This window comes from Apostichopus japonicus, chromosome 18, assembly GCF_037975245.1.
Source record: "Apostichopus japonicus isolate 1M-3 chromosome 18, ASM3797524v1, whole genome shotgun sequence".
NCBI classification, from domain to species: domain Eukaryota; kingdom Metazoa; phylum Echinodermata; class Holothuroidea; order Aspidochirotida; family Stichopodidae; genus Apostichopus; species Apostichopus japonicus.
The window spans coordinates 11,954,476-11,968,675 of NC_092578.1; the positions used below are offsets into that span (position 1 = coordinate 11,954,476).

Sequence of the window (14,200 nt, forward strand, 5' to 3'; positions counted from 1 at the left end):
GGTTTTTGGGATGCTTGAGCAGGTCAGGGGCTTTGGGTGTTAGAATGCGGGTCCAACCCGCGAATTGTGGGTCAGTTGGGAGCTCTGTGGTTGGGAAGGTTAAAGTTTTCTCCAAAAAAACCTAAAAGATGAATGACCTTCGGCACAGGGGTAAACTGGACTCCTCCAGCTGCCTTTACTACATTTTACTGCATTACTACAAACATATGGTGGCTTCCACGCCAACTCTCGACCAGAGTATGCTGTATTGGCCCCAAATAAACCAGATATTCAAATATGGTTACCTTCGGTCAAAGTTTTGAAACTGGTTTTATTACCACCTTCCAGGAAATTTACCTCACTGGGACATTCAGGCATCTTTTGCTTTCAATTAGAATGCCTTAGAACAATTTGGAAAGTAAATACCTCTAGGAACATATTAAATATTCTAGCAATTATAGCATGCTAAATTGGGGACAATACTACATAGCCCACCTTGAAAATATCCTGTAGCCTACTCTGGATAAACACTATCTAATATGGAAGAAATGCTTTGGTTAAAGTATGAATATGGTCACTTGAACATTAAGAAATGCAAGTGAGATAGTGGTAAGTTTTCCCTGCTCATGGTTATTGTATATAGTTGAACTCAATGTAAGAACTGTACAGATGCAATCAATGTGTTAAAAATAAAAACATGTTACAATACTGACTTACCTAACTTTAGAATAAGCAATACAAACAATAGTAGGGCAGTGTTCCAAATACGGAATGCAAGGACATATACCCAAATACTAGGAGACGCCATGCCTCCATTGTGGAACTTCTCCATGATACAGTAAGTATAGCAGCTTTACATGCAAAAGAACTTTTGCCAAAACTTCAAAAGACCCTATAATGTCCCTTGCATTTCAAACATCTCCATCTGCCACTATCTCCATCTGCCACTGGGCCCGACTGGGGTTATCATGAGAGCACTGAATGAACTGTTTTATCACTACTAGCTGCAAGTTAGAGTACCTCTTCAACACTCTATGACATCACAAAATATGTTATGTTAAATTGATCTCACACAATACAAAATAAAGACAAGTTATTCTGTACCAACAATAAATAACCCAAGATCAATGTCACATTAGAACTACTGGTATGACTGAACAAGCTACAGTAATTAAAAAGATCAGATATTGCTATCATGCAAAGCCAAATAGTGTACAATCAAGTATGTAGTGAAACCAATATTTCAATCATTTATAATACTTATTTAATATGACACAGTTGTAACTTTGATGACATCAATTATGTAGTTTACTTACACTATGAATGAACATGCAAATCAATGCTAAATACTACAGAAAGGAGAAGGATACATAACGCACTGAATGCAACAATCAATGTTTGACACCATGGAGAAGATAAATTCTTATGATACATTGCACTAGCTTAGTAACTTCATTTTACTGAGACACCATGTTTGTTGTTGTCTGTTATGGCACAGTTTGTTCAATTGTCTTGAAGCCTTGTGATATCTACATTCTGGATACTTGTTACTCCCATTGTCCACTCTTGTGTCCTTGATGTATGGTATTTAAATAAGCTGAGAAACTGCTTTGACATCAGCTATTTCAAAATTGTCCGTATCCATGTTAACAACGTTCACTATGCAAATCCATAGCTTTCACTGGAGAACAAGAAATATGACAATCATCTTACGTAAAGTAGGGAAGCACACATTTATTAATGAAACAATCCAACACAAATACTTCCAGTTCCAACCCTTATATCTGCTTGCAAAACATCCATCATGCCATAACGCTATGCTGTGCTGTACTGTTCCTCTAAAGGATGTTCTGTACATCTGTAATGTGAAATGAAAATGGAAAAAAGACATATTTATGGCATTGTGTGAGGACAGAAGTGTCACAACGATATACCTGTTCAAATGATATTCCAAGATATGATTTATTTGATTTTAATTGCAAAAGAGACATTCAGGCTCATAGCCAAGGTAACTGGGTTGGAGCCAGCATAAATGTTATGTTTGTTTATTCACTGAGATTGTAACTTGCACTCATTGTAATAACTAAAAATTATTGTTCAAATCTGGGTGAAAGTAGACCCCTTAATGATGCCCCTAACACGTTAAACTAGAAATATAGCTCACACTCAAAATTTGCCAAAAATGTCAATGTCTTTGCTGATATGAAACTATATGCACATGACAACCTGATCAGATGACAACTACAGTATAGGCAGTTAAGAGTAACTATCTTTAAGCAGTGCAAGTACTGTACTGTATGTACGAATGATGCCACATCATCATGAAACATTAAAAGAAAACATAAAGAGAAAAGAATAAATGTGCAATTTTTGAACACAAACTGCTTCAGGTAAATGTCTTTATTTTTCAGAGATAAGGAAAAATACTACAGGTACTGTTATCATTAACTTGTGTGGTTTGAACATTTTTGGGTCCCGCACATTTACAGACCTCCAGTGGCTGTATTAGCACCATATTTAGCACTACATGTCTATGTCATTAATATAACATAATACAATAAATGAATAAATGTGTCCAATGTCCTAAATCTGGTTAGTCATATTCCTACAGTAGTAGACTGCAGACCTAGCTAAAATGTAGACTTATTTACAGCATGGAATGGTTACAGTATGTAATCAAAAAATTACCAGTCTCCACTGGGGTATAGCTGCTGGAGTGCATTGCTGCACCAGCCTCTGTTGGGCATGGCCTTTCACTGAGGAACTGGTGTTATCTTTTCTGGTTGATCAGTTTGGATACCAACCTCTCGAGTTTCTTAATTGGACACACACCTTCAACTGAAAAAGACAAATAACACCGGGATGTGCAAAGTAAATAATATATCAGAATGCATACTGTACGCATAGCAGGGAAGTGCTCATGAATATTTGAGTGCCAGGCAGATTGGGCGGTAGTGTGATCCACACCCTGGGAGAGGAATTTCATGGGTGGGGTACCCCCCCCCCAAATGGACAAATTTTGCACATGAAGTATGCTTAGGTGGTGCTATATTCCTATTCTGTGCCATATATTCTCCCAGATTTTGGTTATGGTAAAACTTATTAAATTATCATCAAAAAGTGCTAGGCGAAAAAGGTTAAATACTGTTTGTGCGGGGCGGCATTCAGAACTGCTGGGCGTACAGTAGCTGCCCAGTGTGAGCAAATCCCTGACATAGTGAATTATATAACTTCCAACATAAATTACTGAATACCACATTTTGCCCTTCACTAAATAGTCAAAAATTCAAATAAATTTTGCAAACACAGAACAGTAATAACACTACTAGTTAATACAGAACTTTGCTATTGGCAGCATAAATTCATCACATCTGCTTTATGATTTACAGTATGTATAGTGTCAACTCTGCAAGTATTCAAGAATGGTCCATTTACTAACATAGTGCAAACCTAAACTAGTGATGTGCAACAATTTCCCTTATATTTCTTATTTCTATGTTAGTAGTATACACCTGCAGTATTATAACTCATCTACTAATACCTTACATACACTAAATGTCATAACGTTTGATGTTACAATGGCAATGTCCCAGTAGGCTTGCTCATACACTAATATGTCACCAAATTTCATCATGTTCAGGGATGCATAATTGCTTTCAAAAATATAGCTAGGCTTTGCTTATTTCCAAGACTAAAAATTACGGAATATTCTACAGGTGTGCCCTAAACAATGAAGTGTTTAAAAGATATAAACTATAGAAACATGATATGGTATATAATGGGTGACCATTCTAGTTCTCTCACAAATCAGTAGTATCATTTTCATTTTGTATAATTTTTAGAACTGCATGATCAGATTATGTGTAGAGCTATGAAGCCTATGATGTTGTTATATTTTGCCAAATGTCTTTAATTTCTATATCATGATGAATTATATCAATCATTGTAAGACGGACTCAACGACCCCCAGAATGGTGCGTCATGTCCGATGAAGCGCATATTTGGTGCGTTATTACAACTACAATATGTGCTTCAGTGTCCGTCAATGTGCCATGCATGGTGTATCCTTTAAATTAAATGTGATAAACTTTGTCGAACATAAAATGGTGGCATTCACAATTAATGGTGACATTGATTTGTTTATGTTGTCCTTGATTTTATGAGTAAACAACGATGATAGCAAACTATCATGTTATGAATGCATAAACATGTGAACAATATCTACTATCCTTCACTAATTCAACAAAGGAGCCTGTAGAGCTAGTGTAGCTTCTTTCTGAGAAGGCTTTTGAGTTTTGAATTAATTTGGAAAACTTAGTAATATCAGTTATCACTTTACACTACAGTTACAGGAAAAGCCGCTACCGTTTTTTTTAAGTTACTATACCAAGTTGGGAGTATTATAGGCAAACTCTAATTTGGGTGAAAGAGTTTAAATTACAAAGTGGCTATTCTTACGACTAGTCGTAACAAGAATTCCCTTTTACGCATGCACAGTTGCTTTATTATAGGCAAACTCTAATTTGGGTGAAAGAGTTTAAATTACAAAGTGGCTATTCTTACGACTAGTCGTAACAAGAATTCCCTTTTACGCATGCACAGTTGCTTTAACGTGGCTATTTTTACGACTAGGAGTACTCTTTTTACAACTAGGAGTAACAATATTTTCCAGTTAAGGGTTGGGTTAGGGGTTAGGGTTAGGTTTACCCCTACTACATGGGCAGTTGCTTTATTTACTTTACTGCGCATGAATTCGCCGATGTCGTAAGAATAGTTTATAAATAATTGTTACGACTAGTTGTAAGAATAGCCACGGCCTTTAAATTAATGCGTACATTTTTTCTTTGCAAGTGGAGAATCATCCACAGCTAAAGTGGCTATGCGGATTGACAAACAAGTGAAGCAAAGTAAATATCCTAGCCTATGCATATTAGACTTAAAAAAGTAAAAGAACCCAATGCCTTGGTAACTTAATTCATCTTGGAGTTGCTCAGCAGATTCGAGGTTATTTCACCACTTAAGAACCCATTCTCAGACAAAAAAAAAGACAAAACTGAAATGGCTACACAAATTAGGAGTCTGTAACTGAGAATGACCATGCATGCAAATATGCAGTAAATTTTCAAGTTGTCAGACTAATTTATTTGTTGCTAGGAACTCTATAATTGTGCTGGTAAAGTAGAGTAGGAAATGAAAACAGTTACTTTATTGCGTATAGGCCCCTGTCCCTCACGTACCTCATTGCATACTAGACTTACAGTTACAAAAGAAATATGCCCATATCAAAAATGCTCTTGACAGGAATAACCATCAAATTGAGGCAGCCCTCCATGGTGCATAATTTTATAAATCTGGGCCTGGAGCTAGGCTACAGTAGTCCTACTTTTGCTATTGATTCGCTCATGAGAAGTTGCATTTCTTTCGAGTTTAATTTTCTTGTGGGGAGATCTCCCTACCAAATCCATATTACACTAATGTAGGCTAAGTCCTATTCATATTTGCAAAGCTACCGAATCATAAACCAAACACATGATACCGCACACTTCCATACTGATCATGCTTAGTAGGCGAATATAAGTAGAAAAGCATAAATAACACTTCATGAAATGTTCGGCTTAGGCTAGGCTACAGTTTGTACAGCAGCCTGCACTGCAGTAGCATGGACACTGCGGAGTTCGGGCACCTAAGCCTTAAAACACCCCAAAACTATATCTCATGGTATAAATCACCTGGAACTATACTTGATATGGTTGGGTCATTTTGGAGAGAAAATAACTGTAGCTTCGTAGTTTTTCGTGCAATTGGCTCTTGCTGTAGGTTGTCTTATCGTGAAATCGCTTATTTCTTAGGGGTGTCCGAACTTCGCAGTGTTCCAAACTTCGCAAAACTGACTATACTACTACTGTACTAGCCTATGTCTCTCGGTGTATTAGTTGCCTTAGTTTGTAGTACTCGTAGTAGTAGGCCTAGCTAGCATGATCTATTGAACAATATAACAATGAAGCCTACGGCAGACCAAACACTTCGGCCAGAAAACAGTAGCCTAAATAGTAAATATATAACGTTAGTCGTTAGCATAATTTGCTGCCTACCTTCTCGTATGTTCTGCCATGCCAGTAAATGCTCCGCGAAGGTAGCATTGGTCATTTTGTCGATCCCCGATCTCTGTTTCAGTAGATCGTTTTTGGAGACCCAGTCCATGTACGTAGCACCAGCTCAAGTAAACTTTCCATTCCATGTCCGTTTTGTCGCTCACTGCTTTTGGCATTAGGATCCACAATAAAGCAACCTGTGCCTTCCACCTCAACAGCGCGGCGACGCGGCCGCAATATACACGTTACGTGTATTATGCTACCACTGCATGAAACTGTGCTATACATTACGTATATTTACATACAGGGTTTACACTGTACACTGGCAGTATATTACAAATACCGTGTCACGTGATTAACGGTGAACCATCCAAACCTATGAAATTGGCCCACCCTCTAAAAATTTCCTAGCTGAGAGTGTGCTTTTAAGGTTTACCCTGTAACAATTACGAAAAGCGAAAATATATCCAGAAATTTGTCTTTCTTACTGTATCATTAGCAGAAACAATTAGAGCCTCTGAAATTTCCCAAATATAAGAATGCAAATAGCTTTGACTTGCACTGAGATGAACCAGAATGCAAAATGCTTTGAGGTTTTGATTCCTCTGTTACACTACACTTCTGCTTCTTCACCAGAACTCATAACTCTTATAATTTTAAATGTCCTGAACCACTATTTTGATGTACAATTACACTATGGCATGATAAACACAGGCCAGTCTACTGTACATGGCAATACACACACCTCCACCAAAAACCATAGGGGTCTTGTACTCAATGCCAAGCATTCACACACCAAGTATGAGAAGTACCCACGATTCCTACCTTGAGATATCATGTTTATTTGACATCTAGTCTAAAATGAACATTGACCTACACCAACAACAACAGGCTTCTTGTACTCAATTCGGCAAATCCATATACCATGTATGAGAAGTATCCATGATTTTTACCATGAGATATCATTTTTTTCAGTTTGACCTCTGGTGACCAGATGAACAATTTTGAGTTCTTCTATTCAATATAACGCATCCACATGCCAGGTATGCAAAGTATTGATGTTTCCTAACTTTAATTATTTGTGTTTACAAGGTTTCAATATTTGATCTCTGGTGACCTCAGGTGACCTTTGAACTCCACTAAAACAAGAGTTCTTTTACTCAATATAACACTTCTTTCAACATTAAACGTCTTTTACTCAATGTAACATGTCTTTTACTCACCATAGGTTACACGTATTTTGTCAACATTAAAATGAGTGTATCACCCAGATCATGGTCTTACAATACACAATTGGTGATTCTCATCAGAACTGTATATTTCTGTTTTGTCAAAATGTTATCAAATATGTAAGAGGTCATTTTCACTCAGATTTTAGAATTTTTTTTAAAGACAATTCAAGTTGTGCAACACTTGTTGTGTAAAAATCTTCCCTGATACTAAAAGTAAATTTTATACTCAAGAATTTTTTTTGTAATATTCACTTCAACATAACATTTAACTGGCATATTTCACGCTGAATATTGTGGAATTTTTTTATTTGGTAAAAGTTAAATTTACATTTTCCAAGTTTGAAGACTGTAGGCATTTGCACCACGAATATATGCCAATGAAATGGCAGATACAGGGAACAGTGAATAGTACATCAAGTGCTGCACTACAATAAATTGGCAATTCTGTAACCTGCTGAGTCTCAGCAGGATCCTCTGCATTTCCGGTTAGTAAAGGAGGGCTTTTGATGTATATGCCTGCTTTTGATGTATGCTAGCTTTCTTCCGAATCCTATGATCTTTGCTCTGATGAATAACCCAACTCTACTCAAAGTTTTACCTCCTGCTGTATGCACTTGTTGGTGTCACTACCATTCCAATAGCTGTTACCGAAATATGAACAAAACTTAGTTTACTGAAATATTTTTATGTCATTGTCTTTGAAATATGAAGGTCTTTCCCTTGGGTTAAAGGTTTTGAAATATGTACAGTAGGATGTAGGAATGGGCTTCATATGTTTGTGCTCCAAGATGATATTACATAGGCTTTCCATTTTCTACTTCCTTCTCACAGCAGTAATTGAAGTTACCAGTTACAATTTTAATGTAGTACCTTAGATTTCCATGGAAAGTAGCTGAGTCCACACTTTGGCCATCTGATTGGGCAGCAACACTCTCAATGGTGAGGTCTTGTTTATCCTTGTGACCTACTAGTATGAAAGGAGTGCTGTTGTTTCCTCGAACAGAATGGAAAATTTCCACTATTGACTGCAGTAAAATGGCTTTCCGGTCTTCTGCTGTAAATGAATACTTGATTGTATCAGTAACTAAACTTTCATAGGTTTTACATTCTGACACAGAACATACATCTTATCACCTATGTATTTACTCTTTTTTTGTAGGAACTAGCCAAAATGGACATCAGGTCCTTCTTTAAACACACTGTATGCATAACAAAGTTTACAGTAGATTTTTATTATTTTATACATTTTCTAACATATCATTTTAAAATAGTAAAAGTCTGACAAATCCAGGTTCCAACTTGTTAAAATGGTATGTGATTTGTAGTGATTTTGCACTATTATATATGTCTTAGTCTATGACAAGCAATAATGTACAGTATTATGTATTGTTTTGCAAAAGATACTGGTTTATGCTTAGGCTACATTTAGCTACACTTAGATTACATTGGCCTATATAATGTATTCAAACATTTAGGTAAGGTTAAAAAGCAATTGCTACAATTGTACATGAGTGAACAAGAAAAGATATATCGCATACTGGAATATAGATATACTGAAAAATATTCAACAATCATTGACAGTGCAAATTTTGAGTGGAAAGCAATCTGCTAGTATCGGCCAACTTCTATTAGTCAATACTGCGATTTTTTTCCGGCCATTGTAATGAATGATGAAAGAGAGATGAATCTACTCAGAACTGACACTCCACCGAACTACAGTGGTCACAAAACTTCGACCAAACTGCCGAACTCACAATAGCATTAAGACTTTATGGGATTCTGCCAGTTATGATCAAATTCAATGGCTGAAAAGTACATATATAATTTTTTGGGTGTGGTCAGGACAATTCACATGCAACTTTTTGCAAATATTACAAATGGCATAAAAAGGGGACTGCCCAGAACCAAATTCAACATATATATACATGCAGTTTAATACAATACCTTCTATCTGTCTCCAGTGTTCCTTAGGATCACCACTAAATAAAAGGTTTTTCAATATAAATGCCTGAAGAGGGGCAATTATTGCACATGGTCCACCTTCTCTTTGCAACAGAGCCATTGGTTCATCTTCACTAAATATAAATCCTTGGAATGAAAAGATTGATAAACCTTGAATAACTTTGAATACTGTTAAGAACATGTACAGTATCTTATGGTGAACCACCTCAAATAAACAATCTGATGGTCCCTAACAGATGATTACACAAGAAGGGATCTCCAAAACAACAGTACTTAATGTGCATATGAAATAATTGTAGGAAATGTAACATGTCACATTTTTCTCAATCCTCTTGTAACTAGTTTGAACCAAGCAGGGTAGCCTACAACATTAGACCTACTGTACTGTACTGTACATTAATTTAAGACATTTAGGGCATAAAGAGTATAATGTATTTGCCAGCTGATCTTAGTTAAAATATCATTTGGCTTTGTTCCTGACGAATGTGTATTCAGCAAAATCAAAAGTCAACTGCACCAAACTCAAGATTGATCATCATTAGTTGATGATGCAAAATATTAACTCAAATCTACTGTATATTAAGGTTCTCCAGATTTGTGTTCACAAGCATGTTTTATCAAAAATTTCATATGGCCCTGCATCTATTGAATATTTTTTTAGCAAACCAAAGTGACACTGAAAATGTTGACCTGTTCCACCAGACCACCACCATATCTATCTCAAATACATGAAGTCAAAACAAAGTATGGTAATAGAGAAATTTCAATTTGAGTTAATGAGGAGGCAGGTCTACATGACATCACAGATGTGAATCATGATCTTCCACCACAAAGATTGACATTTCACCATGAATAGAGATGTAGTGGCCATGGATGGAAGGTTGTAACTTCGGTACTTTTCACCAGTATAATACTTTCTTTTTCGGTGGGTGAGTGATTTTATCGATACACAAAAAAATACATGATTAAAAGAAAGGGCACTTTTGGAGAAAGCAAACCTGTGTTTTCTATTTCAATTGATGGGTTCTGGGTTTTTTGCCTAATCGCAAATTGCCTAACGATCGCAAATGTTTAATGCATTTGTTACACAGTCCAAGCCCAAGTATCATATCATATGGCACATACCATGTAAGGAAAGGGATAATTGATTAATTATATGTACTTACAGTATGGGACTGTCAAGGTAAAAGTTGCTTTGCGCTGCCTTTTATACTAAATATCAACCACGTGAAGATTAAAAGTTATCAGCATTTCCAATTCACTATGCAATTCAAGCGAACGAAACAAACGATATTGATTTGTAAATAAAACTGTAAATATAACTTCGTTATGAAATAAAAAATAACAATTTGTAGTCTGATGTATTTTTTAGTTATTAAAAAATGGCATGGTTAGACTCTTTAAATGCTAATATAATTATGTAAAAATTGCATTGACCATAAATGCCATCGGTGCCCTTACTCAGATTCATTTTTGCCCTCATGCCCTTCTCATTTGCAGTCATGCCCTTCACAATTGGAATTTACCAATGGCCTTTCCGCTGCACATGTCCTTTTGAGGCTTATGTTAAGCCCTGCAATACTTAATAATAGAACGTTGTCGTCTTGACCTACATACTCAGTAGGGCTGTGTCATTCCGGTTAATTGTCTAACCGGTTAACCGTTTCTATTAACCGAACGGTTAACGTTTAAACGTAACCCGTGTTGTTGCCTCAAAATAAGAGCCGAAAATCAGAGTTTATAGCTCAGATTATAATTCCGAAAGAGCGCCACCACTTTTGATGCGGAAGTACATTCTCAAAATAGCGCTGCAAGTATCGTTTTTTCGTAACGCGTATGTCAAGAATTTGGTTGTATTTGCTTAGTTTTGACGATCGTTGCATTGAAAAAGACGAATTGCGCGTTTTCATGAAGTTTTAAACAGATTTTTGTTTCTCTTTCAGTTCATCGGTAACTGTTACAGAGATATTTGAAGCAAATATTTCTTCTTTAATTGCGTAGCCCCTACTGTAATAGCGCAGGCATTGTATGGCAGTTATAAGCCTAATATTACTAGGCCTACTTAATACTGGCATTGTGTATTGAAGTTCGCGATCATATGGAGTGTTAGACTACAAGGCTTTCACCAGCTAGGCCAAGGTTAGGAAAGTCGGTTGTTAGGAAGCGATTACTACAGAAGTGTACGGTAGTAGGGCTAGGCCTACGCAATTACAAGTACAACAATGGGTCACAGATATATTGAATTTGTGCATTGTGGAGGGGTAGGCAGAGGGTAGGGGGGAAGTGTGGAAAACATTGTAAAATTTCCCGCGAACACCCTGTCGATTTCCCGCCGGAGTTCGCGCAGCAAACACAATTAGCACGCGTAGCATAATGGCGTGGGGTAGTCCCCCGGTGGGGTCAGGTGGTGGAACCCCTTGTGGGGGTCCAGGTGTTAACGCCCCGGAAAATTTGGCGCGTCTGGCGATAAAATATTCGCAGCTGTGGATGCAAAATACTGACAACTTTTTTAATTTAAATTGTTACGAAACTGATGAAAATTTTGAAATGACAAGTTAGAGTAGCCATATTTTGTTATAAAATGAAAAGAGATCTATCTGTCTTACAATCATTAAAAAGTTTAACTTAAAAAAACATGCGATTTTATGAAACAACGTTCGGCAAAGCCCCATTCCTAGACTGCCTAACAATAGCTTGCACGATACTACAACTACGGTAGGCTACATTTTCCAAGATACCTTGCCAAACAACTGTGAGCTCATCCCCTGTCTAACACCTGTTGTTAACAATTTTTTGGCATGTTGTCAAGGAATGTTTCATGGTCTAGAATTAATAAGGTCAGTCAGTAAAGGTTCGGTTAAGTTATGAGAATTATTATCTTAGACGTTTAAGAAAAGTAGGTAAAATATGATCCCCGTAACAGCTAGGTAAGTAAAACAGGCAACTGACTCCTCCGCATGAACAAGACAATCTATTCCACATGATACATGAAAGTAAACCTTGTAATCACATGTTTAAGGCCACTTGGCATGATTACAGTAACTAAATGCTTAATATTGTTTCCATGTTCTTGTAGAAAACGTAAACTTCGCAATATACAATTAGCTGTGGTTTTGTAGTTACGTGAGATCCATAACCGACGAGGTGGTTAGGCTATTTGCTATACACTAAACTATGGTAGGATATTATTTTCTCCGTAATTTTGGAAATTCTAGAAATACTTTTTCGCCGCTTAACACCAGATGTGTTCTTAACTTTTATTCATAATTGGGTGTACTAGAGCCTTGTTTACATGACATTAGTTGCATTTAGCACGATATGCCAGTTTCGCGTGAATTTTTCGAAAGTTTTTCGCTCGATCTTTCGTAAAATTTGAAAGGTGTACCCACTTACTTTTCGTACACAATTGGTTATTTCTCTACTGATTTTCAGAGTTTTTTTTACAGTCAAGTGTATACGTTGTGCATTGAGTATAAACTTATCGCGAATGCAAGAAAACGATGCGGGGATTTCCAGCAGACAAATGTTTTCTTTGTGGGATTACTGAGTCTGTTGAATGGAATCCCGCACCTTAGAGGGAACACTGAACTGAAATTACATCATAATAAAGAAAACGTTTACTGCTTAAATACAATATAAATTTGAAAGGATTAGATGCAGACTCGCCCCGTTGTCGAACGGGGTAACAATAGGCGCTTCACGGGTCGCATACCGCTTGGTAATCCCTTCAATCGTACCGCCAATCTTAAAAATCTTTTGTATGGATGCATGATAAAGTTTGCAATTGTTACGTGATTTTCGGCAAGCAAATGTTGCGGTCTATTTCGGGAATAAAGTGATGTGAAGACGTGCCGTTGCGACTGCGTAATTGGCATTACAAAAACTGTTAAACTTATACGATGTACGGCGGACGTTTATCCGGCCGTTCGGTCGGTTAACCGGTTAACCGTTTAACCGTTACAGCCCTAATACTCAGTAAAGTTACTAGAGGAAAAAATGTACGTCCCAGGGACCCAAGCCCCCCCCCCCAAAAGTTTGCGTCCTGTGTAAAAAATTTGCGTCTGGAGCGAACACCAATTGCGTTTGTGTTACCTACTTTTACTAGTGTAGTTGTAAAGATGCGATTGTATCAACTTCGTGAATGTTATTATCGACTACACCTAGTGCAAAGTACACGTTTTTATAATTGTTTTGTTGTTCAGCGCCATTGAGTGTTTTTACAGTAATGTGCGCTTTACCAAGTGTTTCCACCTTAACCTTAACCTTACACCCTAGGCCTAGGCCTATAATTTTAGGCCTACGTAACTTAACATTAGGCCTAGCCTAGCTAGCATGTACTATCTAGTATAGTACTAGGCTAGGCTAACCTTAGTAGCACAATACTGTAGATGAACATAAATTTACCTTGACACCATCTTGCAAAAACATTTTCATCCAATGTCTCTCCCCATATCAATGACTTAACAGCTTGTATCGGACTACCACAAAAATTTATCTCTGAACCTTGACTGTCGCTGGTAGAAGCCATCTTGCTGTCTGCACTAGAAGTAGGAGATCCAGGGGAAAGGGCAACAGCCTACTATACTTACACCTCTATGGAACGCGAGAAGGGCTTCAAGCACAGTAACAATAACAGTATAGTTTGTTCAAGGATCAATTTGATCAATGTTGCAGGTAATTCTAGGTCAGAGCAGACGATATCAAACGTGTTCGCAGCGTGGTCGAATTGACTAAATGTAATAAGTATGGTTACTGAAACCATCTTCCTCCGTAACTCGCTAAGGAGCTGGGCATTATGGGAATAGGGAGGAATGTAGAAATTCGAAAAAATGAAGGTGACCAATGATGATAGACAATTTGTCAACTATACGGGCAGAAATGTCGACGTGCAGTTGGGGTAATATTCCCTGCAAGTTAGATACCATTGTAACGATT

At 37.1% G+C, this 14,200-nt stretch overlaps 1 protein-coding gene and 1 long non-coding RNA gene across 3 annotated transcripts in view; both read right to left on the minus strand.

Annotated features, from left to right (window-relative positions):
- The window catches only part of LOC139958376 (ubiquitin carboxyl-terminal hydrolase MINDY-3-like), a 44,894-nt gene extending 31,024 nt beyond the window's left edge, over positions 1-13,870 (minus strand). Inside the window, exons 1-3 of one of the 2 annotated variants that reach the window (XM_071955392.1) lie at positions 13,670-13,870; positions 9,248-9,391; positions 8,174-8,354 (exon numbers count right to left, since the gene is read on the minus strand). In XM_071955392.1, coding sequence (XP_071811493.1) covers positions 8,174-8,354; positions 9,248-9,391; positions 13,670-13,793 — 449 coding nt within the window. In that variant the 5' untranslated portion in view covers positions 13,794-13,870. Of the gene's footprint in view, positions 1-8,173; positions 8,358-9,247; positions 9,392-13,669 lie in introns of both variants that reach the window. The other variant, XM_071955391.1, reaches the window with a different exon arrangement.
- On the minus strand, positions 590-8,167 carry LOC139958377 (uncharacterized). Its single transcript, XR_011789775.1, has 2 exons — positions 2,668-8,167; positions 590-1,837 (listed from the first exon to the last, which is right to left on the minus strand). It is a non-coding gene; the product is annotated as an uncharacterized lncRNA (long non-coding RNA).
- Positions 13,871-14,200: the final 330 nt, after the last annotated feature.